The sequence below is a fragment of the Rhinolophus sinicus genome, chromosome 5 (genome assembly GCF_057876585.1).
Source record: "Rhinolophus sinicus isolate RSI-liver-muscle chromosome 5, RSI-T2T, whole genome shotgun sequence".
In the NCBI taxonomy this organism is placed as follows: domain Eukaryota; kingdom Metazoa; phylum Chordata; class Mammalia; order Chiroptera; family Rhinolophidae; genus Rhinolophus; species Rhinolophus sinicus.
Window position 1 is genome coordinate 31,883,600 of NC_142505.1, and position 15,183 is coordinate 31,898,782.

The following is a 15,183-nucleotide window of genomic DNA, read 5'->3' on the forward strand; positions in this document are numbered from 1 at the left end:
ATGGATCGAAACACTCGAGTATATTAAAAAAAATCCGTGAATTTTTAATAATATGGAAGGACCTCACTAGTCACCTATGGAGGATGCTACAGAAATAACTTGTTATTCTGAAAATTGGTAAAAAGGAATAATAAATCATATTCCTGACTTTTGTGTACAAATCACACCTCAGGGAACCAAATAGTTGTTAAAGTCTTTCTTTACAGAACTCTAAATAATAAATAGTGAAGAAATGATAGGATTAGAAAAAATACCATTTTGGAAACCCTAATGAAATGATGAATCTAGGCAATGTTCTTCAGTGATTGTTAACACGATAAGAGCACCATCATGTCTAAGACATTCTTGCTAAAAAACAGACCCTGAAGCTGATTAAGTTCCAGCTGTTTGTAGTGAATATAGAATGTGAGAAACACTATAGAACAAACCAACCTGGTTTCTTCAATAAGTACATTGCAAAAAAAAAAGGGGGGGTGGGGTGGGTGGGGAGAGGCAATAACTAGATTAACAGAGACTTCAGAGACATTTCTGTCAGATGCCATGCTTGGTCCTTGTTTAGATCCCAATTTGAAAAAAAATGAAAAAACAAAACTAAACTTTTAACTAAATTAGACAGACAATAATCACATATGAATAGTGGCAGAATAGTTGATTAATAGGAAGCTTAGTTAATATTCTTCGATATGATAATGGGTTTGTGGTTATGTTTACAGAAAGATTCCTTATCCTTTAGAGATACATCCTGAAGGATTTTTGGGGTGAAATGATAAGATGTTGGGAACAGAGCCACTTCATGACTTTTGTTGGCCCCAGGCACTTTTGCCTTCCTGGGCCCCATCCCACCGTCATAGATTTTTGAAATCCTAAGAATGTCATTGTTTTCGGATGTGAGAAAAAAATTAAAATATTTTATTCAATCTTGTTTTCTTCTGATTTTAAAAGAAATTAAAATATTTTCACAGACTCTTAAACGTATTCTGGGCCCTGGCCCTATGTTTGCTGTGCCTGTGGGGTGAGTTCACCCTGATCTGGGATTTGCTTCAAATGATCCAATGGTAGGGAGACAGAGAGGGAAAATGGATATTGGGGAGTGTGGATGAAATAAAGTTGGCCATGAGTTAATAATGTTGAAGATGTGTGATGGGTACGGGGGATTATCATATCATCTTTCTACTTTTATGTATGTTTGAAAATTTTCATAATAAATAAGTTAAAACATCAATTTCTGAAAAAGACTTATTTGAATATTATTTTTATTTTTCCACAAAAGAGGAATATGAAATACATAAATAGAACCAAAACAAAAAACTGGTTATTTGAACTTGGTGGTTGTGTAGACCTTGAATAAATGAGAACTAAAGATATCAAGCCTCATTTGGGACAAAGAGCTAATTGTTAAAAATTTGCGAAGATTAAAAATCTAACCTGACAGAGGGTTTAAAAATTTTTTAATTTAAAAATTCATTTTCTAATTATTTGTGGCGGTGGGGAGAATGACACCCATATGGACAGAGATGCTGCCTGCCAATACAGTGCTATTATATTTCAGAGAAAGCTGGTTAGGGACAGCATTATGAGAATTTCACAGTGGCCCTTGTAACACAATACAGTAATTGATACAAATAAAGGGAGTCTATTCTGCTTTTCAGAAAAGATGCATTTGGTTATGGTGAGCAGGTGACAATATTGGGTTTACGGCCTAGTAAACTCCAGAATACCTGTGTGGGTGACCCTCTTCCCACTGCCTCACAGTAAAGTCTGCTGCTCACTCAGTATCTCCCTCATTCCTCTTTCCATTCATTCTAGAAACAATTACCAAGTATCTACTCTGTGCCAAGCAAGCATTCTGCTAGACACCTGGATACATAGTGAGCAAAACATGCGTTCTCACCCAGAAGGAGCAAACCAGAAAGAACAAGTCATCTGCTTGGGAAACAGAGATGTGAACAGATATTTTTAAAATAAGTTGAGAATTATTTTAATGGGGGTTGGGTGTAGAGGGCTAGAGGACACCTCACAGATGCTAAAGAGATCAGGGAAGGTTTCCTGGAGGTGGAGGGAGACTTGAGAGACCCGAAGGAAAGCAACAATTTCCAAATAAAAACAGAATGAGGCAGGCATCCCAGGCAGAGAGGCACGCACAAAGCCCTGAAGGCTGGGGAGAGTGCAGGATAGGTAGGAGTGCTGGGTAGAGAAAGGTGTTAGAGGGGAGACTGGGTGGTGGAAAGTGGGGTGAGGGCACGAAGCCATGAAAAGGCTGTAATGAAGGAGCTGTATCAGGTTCTCAAAGTGTCTGGTAGAACCAGCTGCATCAGCATCCCCTGGGAATTTGTTAGACTACTGATTCTCAGGCCTACCCCAGACCTACTGAATCGGAAACTCCGGGGGCAAGGCACAGCCATTTATTGTAACCGACAATTGTGACGCATTGGTCTAAATGATTTTACCTTCCAGGGAACATTTAGTAATATCTGAATACACCTTTGGCTGTAAGAATGACAGGGGAAGAGTACTAATAGCATTTAATAGCCTGGGGTGCTGCTAAACACCTACAATGCACAGAACAGCGCCCCCTCCCGGAATCTGAATGTCAATAGTGCATCTGTTGAGAAAGCAAATCCTAGCTGCTTCCTCTCTCCCTGTCCAGTCCCCTCCCCTTCTCTTCCCTCTCCTCCTTTCCACTCCTCTGGCTCTCTCTTACACACACTTTGTTTTTCTCTTTTCCTTCCTTCCCTCTTTCCCTCCCTCCCTCCTTCATTCCTTTCTTCTTTTTTTCTCATCTATCTGTCTGTCTGTCTGTCTGTCTGTCTACCTACCTATCTCTTATCGTCCGTCTATCATTCATCTATCTTCTTCACTCCTACTTATTCCTCTACAGACAGCAGAGCACTTAAAAGGCCAGGAAGGGCTCCTCTTCTGCATTTTTTTAAATTCAATTATAGGTAACACTCTCTTTTTACCAACTGATACCAACTCAGTTACCAACTCCCCATGACTAAGTTGATCGATGGCTACTGGAGGCAGTATTTGATTTCTGCCCCCAAAGTCTATTTATCTGCCTGTGAGTGGGATGGTGCTGCTCAGAGCATAGGAGAAAATCACCACCTCTTGACTGAAGCTGTAGCTCTTGGCCATCCTGCATATAAGGTTACAAAGAAAGGCCCAAACATCCAGGAGTCCTGATTTTGGCATAAAAGACACTTCCCGTGGAAGTTGAGGCTTGAAATAGCTTTGTTCTTACAGGAGATAGTAGGGTCAACTCTGAGTTGCTCCTCTAGAACACGGAAGTCCACTAAGAGTACGACCGCAAAGCCCACACAGAATGGTTTTAAGCAAAGATACATATTAAGCAAAGTCATATTAATAGGATGCGACTAACCAATCAGATAGGATTCTAATCTGATTGACAACATTGACAAATCAAAATAATTATATTCATTGGAAGATTTATGGGGCAAACGAGTGAGGAAACTGTGAAGTTAAAATACAAACATTGGCAGAGCCCTTCTAACACTTTTCAGGAGACTGGGTGCCCTGAAAGACCAATATGAATGTTTAGTCTGCCCGATGGACCTATATTCTCATTGTAGAGTCTGAAGCCATTAACCATCCAGCATCCCTGGCTCTGCTTTCAGGATATCATAGCAACCTTCCGACATTATCTGCTCTATGGTTTGCCTACAGGGAGAAAAACGCCCTGGTGAAGCTAATGTGAATTTTAAGTCTGCTTGATGGTCATGTTCCTCAATGAACATGAATCATGAATCCACTGGCCTTTCAGTTTACAGGCTCCAGTCTCTCTTGAATTTACTTAGTCATCCTGAATTGGTAGAATCAACTGTGGGACACTGACAACATGGACTTCCAAGGCAGAGAGAGGGCCAGACCATGGACCAGAAAGAATGCCTCCTGGAGTTTGCTTCTGGCATTCAGCCTTTGTCTTCCTTTGATCACCCTGACTCCCACGATGCCTCTTCTCTTCCAACTTCCACATTCTAGTGATGTTCAAAAAGCATCTGTGGTACACTGAAAAGATTGGCTGCAATAGTTTGCAGCTCCTCTCACCAAGAGGTGGTGTCTGCCTCCTATTTCCTCACCCTTGAATCTAGAAGTGACTTTCTTTGGCCAATAGAATGTGGAGAAAGTGACCCTGTATGAGTTCTGAGACTAGGCATCAAAAGATCTTGCAGTTTCTGTTCTTGCTTTTTGGGAACCCTAAGGTTGCTGTGTGTATAAGGCCGAGCCAGCTTGTTGGATGGTGAGAGACAAGTGGCCCAACCACCCCCATCATTTCAGGTGACAGCCAGGTAAACCCCAGAAACAGAGCCACCCTGCTCATGGGCAGCTGACCGCAAATGTCTGAGGAAGTCCAAGCAAGACCAAAAGAAGAACATTCCAGACAAGCTCAACTTGCCAAAGCACAGAATCTTAAGCTAAATAAATGGTTATTGTTTTAAGTGATTAAATTTTAGAGTAATCTGTTATGCAACAGTAGATAATTGAGAGCAATATATGTGTTTTTAATAACTCCCAACTATACCCTGAACTTATTGCTACAGTTTGTCTCTGAGAAGCCATAAGATTTGGCTCTTGACATAACACAATTGGGATTTATCTTGGGCTCTCATGAGCTTCAATGGCTCTAGAGCAGGGGTGTCCAAACTTTTTTCAACGTTTTTCACCAAGGGCCATATGTGGTAAAATACACAAACAGCCGGACAACTCACTCGAGCTGAAGTACGTATTGCCTCACCTGGTTTATTTAAGTAAACTAAATATATTTTTGGAATTTGCTGCGGGCCAATTAACAATGGATTGCAGACCGCAGTTGGCCCGCGGGCCGCAGTTTTGACACCCCTGCTCTAGAGGAAGAAACAGCCCCTGCTTTTTCCAACAAGATGCTAAGAGATTTGGTTAAATGGTAAGGAATATTTTGGGTTTGCCCATATTCACTTGAAGGAAAAGAGGAGGGTTAAATACATAAAAATTGCATTTCTCAGACAGAGATAGATTTCTGACCTTCAGCCGGCGGTCTGGATCTCCACTGCATAGAGAATTTACCGATACTTTGAATGATTTCCAGGCTGGGCTTAAGTTATTCATCACAACCTAAGAAAAGAAACAGGACTGGTGGGTGGGAGAGGAAATGCTTGACATTTTCACATTTCAACATAAAAACTGCTTGAGAAGCATTATGGCGCTTATGAAAAGGACAATTGTCTGGAATAGGTGCCTTAATGAAAACTTGGGGTAGAAAATCTTTTAAGGATACCCACTCAGTGGGTCATTGTGAGCAGCACTCCTAGGGTCACTGGCCTGGCTGTCGTTTCATGAATAATGACAGTAATATTGTGCAGTATGTGGATGCTGGGAATGACCCTTTCTATACCAGCAGGGGTTGGGATTAATGAAGGGGAGCTGCCTCTGGCCTCTGAGAAAGGATCTTCAGTTCTCAAGGACTGTTAGCCCTATGGCATAAATTCTCTTGTATTGAGGTCACATAGGCAGAGACTATTGGTGGGTGTGGAGGTGTGGCACGACAATTCTATTCTACTGCTAAAGGATTGAATGGTCTTTGGTAACCTGTGACCTTGATTTAGACCAGATTGTAAATCAGAAGAGAAGTTGCTAGAAGAAAAATCCCGGCAGCATACTTACAATATCTACCCTAAGAAGACATACAGGGCAGATCTTCAGATCTTCAGTCACAAACTCAGTCTATAATACAGCAAACCCTTTTAAAAGCAGCTTACTAATCATTAACTTGGTTAAATACTGCCCAAGAGTCCATATGAGTCGTCTTATCCTGCCATCACTATGATTCAAATCATTCAATTTGGTTTAAAAATGTATGACTATCTGCTCTGTGCCTAGGATTACATTGTGGACTCCAGGACAGGGGTGCTCAGAGTGTGATTCCTGAATCTGCGGGAGCGGCGTCACCTGAGAACTTGCTGAAAATGCAAATTTCTAGGTTCCTCCCAGACCTACTGATAGCGGGTAGACCCCTCTAGCTAATTCTGATGCATGAAATTGGAGGACCGTTGCTCTAGGGATATACAAATGAACTTAAATGGAATTCTGTCATATTAGTTTTTCTTCCTGTGAAGTTTTTAGTTAGCAAAAACCTTAGCACAGTAAAAAGAATTCTCCATTTAAGTAACATACTTCAAAAGTGATTCTCTCTTCTGGATTTCTTAAATATGAATTATTGATTATATCATGGGCTCATTATTAACTTTCTCTTAATGCATTGAAGTAGAAAAACAGTGTTCCTGTGTGACTTTGTCTTGTGCTCTGATATCCTGGTAGTGAGAAGAAAACAGATAAAATTGTTTGGGTTCATTTAAATTTCCCACCTTTATATAAAAATACTAAGAAGTGAAGATGTTTCATTGCAACAGTTTTGAAAAACTCAATAGCAGATCAAAATTTCAACTAGAAATTTCCTCTGTAATTAAAATGTGTGTGTGCTCACTCATGTGTGAGAACCTGTGTAAGCGCATGTGTTTCTTCCAAGAGAACAATATTGCCTGGTATTTATTTTGTATCTATTGAGTAAGAAAGAGGAAAAATCAATGCTTTACTGCTTGACTCACTGGAAAACTTCATAATCACATTTTTTTGTGAGACTCCAGGAGCCCCACACCTAACTGTGAGAAATGGGAAAGTGACTTGACCTCCCAAAAGTTCAGTTTATTCAACTGTAAAATGGGGGTAGTAATAATCATGCCAAGGGATTACTGTGGAAAGTAGATAAAATAATGTACATAAAATCACTTAGTGCAATGCTCGGCACCTAGTCACTCTTATTAAATGTTAGCTGGGATTCATCTTTTTGTTATTAATAAGTTGCTGGCTCTCTGTGTTGAAAGCCAATAATGGAAAATTTGGGTGAGAAAGGGTCTTCCCTTCTAACATCTAAGTTGAGAATAAAGAGGCTTCTTGAGAATACTGAAGACTCCATGTCTGAGTGCATAGCCACAGACATTAAGAAATGTGAGGGGTTTCTCAAAAAAGGTCAATTTATCATTTTAGGAGATTAAATGCAGAGCTGAAGATGACTTTTCTCACCTCAGTTCGGTGCACGAGCTGCTGAGTTGCGTCATCATTCATACGGAAGATTTCCAGAAAGGGGTCAGATTTACTGAAGAAATCCTAAAACAGAGAAAAATCAGTTGTTCCCCTCCTCCACACAAACACATCAGATTCAGCCCTGCATCAAACGCCCCTGGATTTGACCCTTCACTGCTTTAATGTTTATCCCTGTGATCCACCTTGGCTAGAATGAGCGGCATCTGAGCGCCAAGTCCTTTGAGAAGTAAGCACTTGGTTGAAATCCCAAATATTCTTCAAAGATCAATTCAAATGCCAGGTCTTTGAGAAGCAATGTATCTGCTGTCTGAAACGTGTTAATTATACTTATTGTAAAGCCTGTACCTGATGTCTACAGAATCTGGATCACCTATAGGTCTGTTTCTATCTGTTTTTTGGTTCTGCTTCCTGGTATGCTTGCTAATTTCTGATTAAATACCGTATATCCCTGAAAATAAGACCTAGCTGGACCATCAGCTCTAATGCGTCTTTTGGAGCAAAAATTAATATAAGACCAGTCTAACATAACATAACATAACATAATATAATATAATATAATATAATATAATATAATATAATATAATATAATATAATATAATATATTAAAGGTAAGGTCAGCTCTGCCAGACTTCCTCCCCATGTTACCTACACGGGCATTTCTCTGAATAAAATCCTTGCATATTTAATCCTATCTTGGTGTCTGTTTCTTGGATTATCTCGACTAATGCATGGAATGGCCTTAGACAAATTACTTCATCTTTGAATCGATTTCCTTACCTTTAAAACAGGGTTAATAATATCTGTTGCATGGAAGTTACAAGAATGAATAAATGTGAAAATTCATGAAAAGCTTTTAACCTTGTACCTGGCAAATATAGGTGATTAAAAAATGTCATTTTTCTTCCCTTTCACATCTTCTCTTTTCCTTTGAAATGTCCCTACCAATGGGGTTAACTCATATTTACCTGTGCACATCTGACCTGTGGCATTTAGGAACAAATGAAATCTTGATGTAACAAAATTGTCCTGTTTGTTTATTTTTCTAAGATTTGTATTAAAATATAGCTAATATACAATATTATATTAGTTTCAGGTATACGCAATAGTTATTCAACATTTATACACCTAAAGAAGTGATCACCATGATAAGTCCAGTAACCACCTGACACCGTACTATGCTATCACAATATTATTGACTATATTCCCTATGCTGTACATTACATCCCCATGACTTATTTGTTTTATACCTGGAAATTTGAACCTCTTATTCCCCTTCACCTTTCCCCTTTTTTAATTGTTCAATTACAGTCAACATTCAATATTATTTTATATTAATTTCAGGTATACAGCATAGTGATTAGACATCTATATTTAAAAAATGATCCTCTTTTAATTATAGTCCTTTTCCCATCTCATTAACTGCCTCTCAATTTGGAGGAAGTCTTACTTTGCAGACCTCTCTGAAATCTTTGATCTATTTAAAAATGTGGGTTGAAAGGGAAAAAACCAGCTGTAGGGGAAAATCTGATTAAACTTTGTATGCTGGATTTATTACTTCCTTCAATAAGGTTAATGCCAAAACTTTACCTTATCATCCAATTTCCGTGCGTTGAATGCAAGTTCAACATAGTCGTCATTGCCAGATAATTCCTCAGCAATCACCTAAAGGAAAAAGCACGCATCAGCTGTGGTGGCGGTTGGATCACTCAGCCCAGAAATTCATGAACAAATTCAGCTCATGTTTGGTCCAAAAATCAACAAAGACATTTTGGGCAAGAAGTTTTCCACAACTGTAGTGAACATGGCACAGCATTTCCAGGTATACAGGCAACTCCCTAGAATAGACAATAGTAGATAGCTAGATTTCATTTATGTTGAGCATAAGAACACGAGATATGGGGTATATGCTGGAGGAAGAGATATTTGGAGCAGCAGTTACAAAGAGCTTCTTTCTTGAAAAGTCACACTGCATTGGATGGTACTTCCATAAACAAACTATATATATATATATATATATATACACACACACACACACACATATATATATATATATATATATATATATATATATATAGAGAGAGAGAGAGAGAGAGAGAGAGAGAGAGAGAGAAATTGAGATTGAAAGACCTCAGCCCTTAACTACCAAGACAGAGAATTCCTGACAAGGATTTTGATGTAAGTGAAGAGATAATATTATCTAAGAGACTCTTTCATAATAAATCACTTTTCAATATTTAATAGCTAGTGACTCTCAAAGCGTCAGAGCAGAAATTGATGGGAAAAAAAGTCAGGAGAAAAACAACAACAATAAAAATCTAGGGACCAGTCTTTGCATATAGGTTAAACCACTTAAAAATAATGTTGAGGACTTCACATGCATTCAGAGACCATAGCATGCGGATACCCTTATCGAATTGGTTACGTTGAGGTACTGAGATTTAATTCAATTTTATGTCCATTCTATCTGAGCTCAATTTTCTCTTTAGGAGTTGGGTCCATCTGTTCTGAGTACACACTGGTAGCCTCTGGAAATTTTTATTTCATACCTAATATTAAAGCTAAAAAGGTTGTCCAAAGAGAGAAATATGCCCTGTCCCAAAAGTGTGAGCAACTGAGGAGTAGGAAACATGAATTCAGTAAAAACTCAAGAACTGCTTCCTAAACCAAGAACCGTTCTATTCAGATTTTTTTATTGGATCCTCCTTTGTCCCTTTTCACCATAATGACTCTTAGACTCCATTTAAGCAGTGGTCTTTAACGATTCTGTGGTCACAGACACCTTTGGAAAGGTGATGAAAGTTATGATCTCCATCTGCAGAAAACTTAGCACATATTTTCAAGTGTTTTCCTAAAGCTAATAAAGCCATTGTTTTGATCCAAAGACCCAAGATTAAGAGGAGTATTTAAAATTAAGTAGGAAATCAAGTTTCTCTGGAATGTGTGTAGAAAGAAAATCTCTAAGGTGTCTTAGAGAAGAGGTCACAAGGTGAGGTTCTGATCCCATGGGAAAGAACCGTGGCAAATCTCACACCTGAGTCCCCCATCTCAACGCTTCTCTGGGTTTGTGGGCTTTGGGAGTAAGCCTTTGGATACATGGCTTTTCAGAGCACCAGTGGGGTCTTCAAAGTCTATTTGAAATACTTGTTCATGATGAAACATGACAATCAAGAAAAAACTTTGATGTGACGATGTCGTTTAAAATATTCATGCAACAAACTCAGGTAAGTTATTGTAAGGACGATCACAACTTTCCCTAATGGGAATTCTTTTTATTTTTTCCTTTTAAAAAATAGCTTCCATTATGTAAAAAAATGAATCAGTCACTTTCAAGTTAAAAAGGATGTTCAAAGAAACTCAGGAAGTTTGCCTCCTGGCAATTTGCCCTGCCTAGCAATTTAGATTCTTCTGGTACCTTTTTCTATCTTTTTTGGGGGGAGCAAGAGGGGGGTTCACACAGCTAACTGGTTAGATTACTTTCTCTACCTTTCTCAAAGGCTCTAACACAAGATGTCAAAGTTTAAAATATATGAAAATTTAAGATCTGATTGAGAAGTACTTCCAGCATTGCCCAATAGCAATCACAGAAATGTTCTATATCTGCACTAATGCAGTAGCTGCCACGAGTAACTGTTGAGCACTTGAGATGTGCCTGGTGTGACTAAGCAATGGATATCTGCTTTTATTTCATTTTAACTAATTTTATTTAAGCTTAAAGAAGCACATGTGGCTAGTGGCTACAGCATAGCTCCAAACTATTGTATTAAAGAAGAGAGTTGAATGCTGGGCTCTCTGGTCTTTAGGCAACAAACCAAACCTTGGACTAAATGTGATTAGAGTACATTTTTAATTCTCAAAAAATTGAGAGGCAGAGATAGGTAGCTTTGCTGATTTGAAAACCCCAGATAATCCCATATTCAGTCCATGCTCGACAAACCCAAGTCCCCCACTAAAACCTATATTACAGTTGCAGAAGTGCTCAGTAGAAGTGTATGGTCTCACTTTCAAATCCTTCTACCCTTTTTCCCCAGGAGTAGAAAGGTGAAATTGTACTGGCAGGAAACAGAAAGAAAGAAAAAAGAAAGAGGTGAGTGGGATAGTTGAGCAGTTTTAGCATCAACTCCCAATAGCCCCAAGGTCTGCTTTCCACGCATCTGGTTTGTCCCAGCCAGCTACATGCGGGCAGATGGCTGCTTACGGAGGGCTTACCGTGATGGAGGATTTCCCAGCCGTGTTCCCGTGCTTCAACAAGGATTTGGACAGCTTTCTCTGGGAAACAATCTGCACAAAAGAAAACAAAATGTAGAGATAATGGTCATACGACTGTAGGTCTATTTTTTACTTTTTCCCTCTACAAAATTCTGTAGAGGAAATTCACAGCACTGCTCGAAGTTACAACATCGATGTCCATTAATTTTCCAAGGTTTTTCCATGAATCTCTCCTAAATATAGGTTATTTCCTTTTTCCTCTTCTGGTGTGTGATGTAAGAGTGAATGTGACAAATTACAGATAATTCAGTCAATTAGGAGGTGGCTTAATTGTTGCTGAGGAATTCATATCAAAATTAGATGGCAAATGTTGGATATGTACATTAAGATAAAGTAGATGCAGTTTCAGAATGATCTCTAATTAGCACTGAAACCTCTGCGCAAAGTGGGGGGTGGGTGCAGGGAGGAAAAGAAACCCAAGGTCTAAATATATACCTTCTCTACCTATTACCTCTAGAGTTCTATTTTTAATATACTCATTAGGAAGCTATAAAGTAAGTCATCAGGAAACTGATGCTCAGACAATCCAACAGGAGTAATTGGGGTCTTCTCCATGATTCAGTGTCAATCACAATGGGCAATGACAACTAAAGTCATTATTATATTAGGAGCTATTCTTAGCAGAACCTGTCCCATTCCCCTCTCTTCCTTTTTAGAAAGAGAAGTGTGGCAACATATTGAGGCCCTGGTGGGTATGACTCCCTAAGTGAAAGCGGTGCTCTTGCCTCGGGAGGACAAACTCACCGTTGTTATAGGGCAGCTTCTGTCTAAGATGACCCCCAGCAGTCCTCACCTCCTGGTAGTCACGCCATTGTATAAGTCCCTCCCTTTGAGTGTGGGATGGATCCAGGGACTGGCTTCTAATAAACACAATATCACAAAAGTGATGGGATATCACTTCTGAGATTAAGTTACCAATTGGCTGTGGCTTCTTCCTTGCTCACCTCTCTCTCTCCTTCTTTCTCTCAGAGCCTTTGTTCTGGGGGAAGCAAGCTGTTACGTTTTGAGAAGCCCTAGAGAGCAGCCCATGCAGCCAGGAAGTGATGTCAACAGCCACACGGGCGAGCTTGGAAGCAGCTCCATGCCCAGGTTGAGCTTTGAGATAATGGTACCTCGACAGGAGCCTGGTGAGAGACCCTGATCCAGGGAATCCAGCCACACTGTTACCCCCAGCCCCACCCCGATTCCGGACATATAGAAACTGTGAGATAATGTTTGTTTTTTAAAAGCTGTCAAGTTTTGGGACAATATTCTATGCAGCATTAGGTAACAATATATATACAGAGGGTGCCAAACAAATGCATATACATTTTAAGAAAGAAAAAACTGTATTAAAATTGTAATACTCAACAATGACAACAAAAGATGAATACAAGTCATGTGTATACAATTTTTTGGCATCCCCGGTATTTACAGAAAGAGAGGAAAAGAGATCACTGTGAAAAGCAGGACAACAAACCCATTCTCTGAAATCCTTATATATATTTTTATCTCTGTGTTAGAACAATGAAAATTCTGAGTGTGCTGGTATCAAATGAAGAAAGTTCAGAGAACTTCTCTAGGATAAGCAGATTTAAAGATTCTGATGTTCAGTCAGCTATACGCTGAAGAGGAAAGAGTATTTCTGTAAAAAATCACCTGGTGGTGGTGAGAATGACGATGATGATGAGAATGATGACTGATGACAATGACAGCAATTGGTACTCATATAAGGAGTTCATATTATGTGGCAGATGCTTATTCACTCCACAGATATTTATTTAGCCCTCACTGTCTGCTGGACTTGGTGTCAGGCACAGAGAATACAATGCTAAGCAAAGTCAGATGCAATTTCTGACCTCAGGGGGCTTACGTTCTTCTAGCAGGGGAGATAGGAATTAACCAAATGGTTACATAAACAAAGAAAACTTGTCACAAAGGAGAGATGCACTGGCCATGGTGGCGACAATAAAATGGATAGGTGGTAGGGATGACGGTAGACCATTTAAGAATCTGTTGCAGTAGTCCAGGGAAGCGATGATGGTGGCCATGGAGATAGAGAGAAGCAGCTGTTATTTATGAGATATTTAGATGTGAAATAGTCAGAATTTGGAAATGCATTGAATATGGAAAAGAGGCATCATAAATGCATCCCTGGATAAGATGGTTATGCCATTCACTGAGGTAAGGGACACAAGGAGAGGACATTAAAATTGGGGGCAAAGGACATGTGCTCTGGTTTGGGGCAGAAAATAGAATGAAGTTGGTTGAAAAGGAGAGGAGGAGGGAAGGAAACTGAGTAAGCACATGAAGACAATTCTTTTAATAAGTTTGTCTCTAAAGTGAGGAAGAGAGAGAGAATAGAATCTGAAGGGAATGAGAAATTGAGTAAGGACTTTAATGGTTGCTTTATTGCTAATTTTACAACCCCATAAATTTTATCCATTATCCATTTCCTTTTATAGATGAGGAAAATAGGACACAGAGATTTTAAGTATCTTTTCTGAGGCCAAAGAGCTAAGAGGTCATGTGCCAGGGAGTTGAATACAGGTCTGATTCCAGAGACTGATCTCTAGCAACATTCTGATTGGTAAACATACCCATGAAACAGATTCAGAAAATATGCACAGCTGGATTTGCACTATATCTGTTTGCTTTTAAGCCCTGAATCCCATGTTAGTGTGCTTTATCTTGGAGAAGATTGTAAAGAAATAATCAAGTTAAACCTCAAGAATGAAGTAATCTGAAGGCCTCAGTTAAGGACACTGCAGCATCATTACTAAGAACACAGGTTTGCTTTTTTAAATTTATTTATAACAGGTTATCAATAAGATGTCATGGAAAAAATGTGAGATAATAAAGGAATTGGCATTCTATCCTATACTTATTTCTACATCCAAACTCCTCACCTTTTCCACTCCACTGATTAAGAAGGTCCCAGTGGTTCTTGTTCTGCAGACAAAATCATTATCCCTTCCCCACTCCCATTCACAGATTGTCACAGCTACCATTTCCTAGAAAAATGTAGACATTGTTCTTGAACTTGAGATGAACCAAAACACAGAGGAAACACAGAAAACAAACAGCAAAAGGGCACTAGAAGACTTTATAGTTTCTCTCCAGGGATTTTTTCAGCAAAGAGGGATGAGGAAGACAGATGAATAAAAGACAAAACAAGGGTTACTGGGAAACAGTAGCCAGGCCAACATTGGACCAAAGAAAGGCAACATACCTCGCTTTCTGCATAAATCTGGTCTCAGAAATACTTCTGTCCGCTGTCACTGTGCTTCTTCCACAGTGGTTATCTACCTGTACGGTTCCAAGTGGCCCCAAACACCCTCTTGGCTGTAATAACTCACTCACTGGGTTACCGGGCATTGGGAGACTATCTTTATAGACTACCATATTTTGCCGTGTATAATGCGCACTTTTATGCCCAAATCTGTGAGGGAAAAATAAAGATGTGCATTATACATGGGTAGTACTAATTGCGTTTCCCTGAAAGTTTGGGCCAAAAATGTGGGTGGGCATTATACAAGGCAAAATACAGTATCTTCCAAGATCTACATTACCATTCTTCAAGGAAGACCAAGGAAGACTTAACCCATGAAAACCTGGATGGTCACAGTTCTCTCTCTTCACTCCTAACTTATCTAGAAATGTCCACATTTTCATGTGTAGGGTGTGAAGAAAATGCGCCTGTGTTCCAGCTCCTGCCTTTTGCAAATTCTAGGAAGATAAGAAATTTCTCAGGAAATATTCCTTAAGAAATGGGCATTTGGGTACACAAATGGCTAATAAAGCAGGAAATTAAAACACATTTATTTGACAGCCCCCAGGCCT

General features: G+C 39.3%; 1 protein-coding gene across 6 annotated transcripts in view; it reads right to left on the minus strand.

Annotated features, from left to right (window-relative positions):
• Window positions 1–15,183, minus strand: part of CPNE4 (copine 4) — a 410,233-nt gene that overhangs the window by 101,396 nt on the left and 293,654 nt on the right. For all 6 annotated transcript variants that reach the window (XM_019725940.3, XM_019725942.3, XM_019725945.3 and 3 more), the window contains exons 4-7: window positions 11,302–11,373; window positions 8,683–8,757; window positions 7,075–7,158; window positions 5,020–5,109 (exon numbers count right to left, since the gene is read on the minus strand). In XM_019725940.3, coding sequence (XP_019581499.1) covers window positions 5,020–5,109; window positions 7,075–7,158; window positions 8,683–8,757; window positions 11,302–11,373 — 321 coding nt within the window. The remainder of the gene's footprint in view (window positions 1–5,019; window positions 5,110–7,074; window positions 7,159–8,682; window positions 8,758–11,301; window positions 11,374–15,183) is intronic.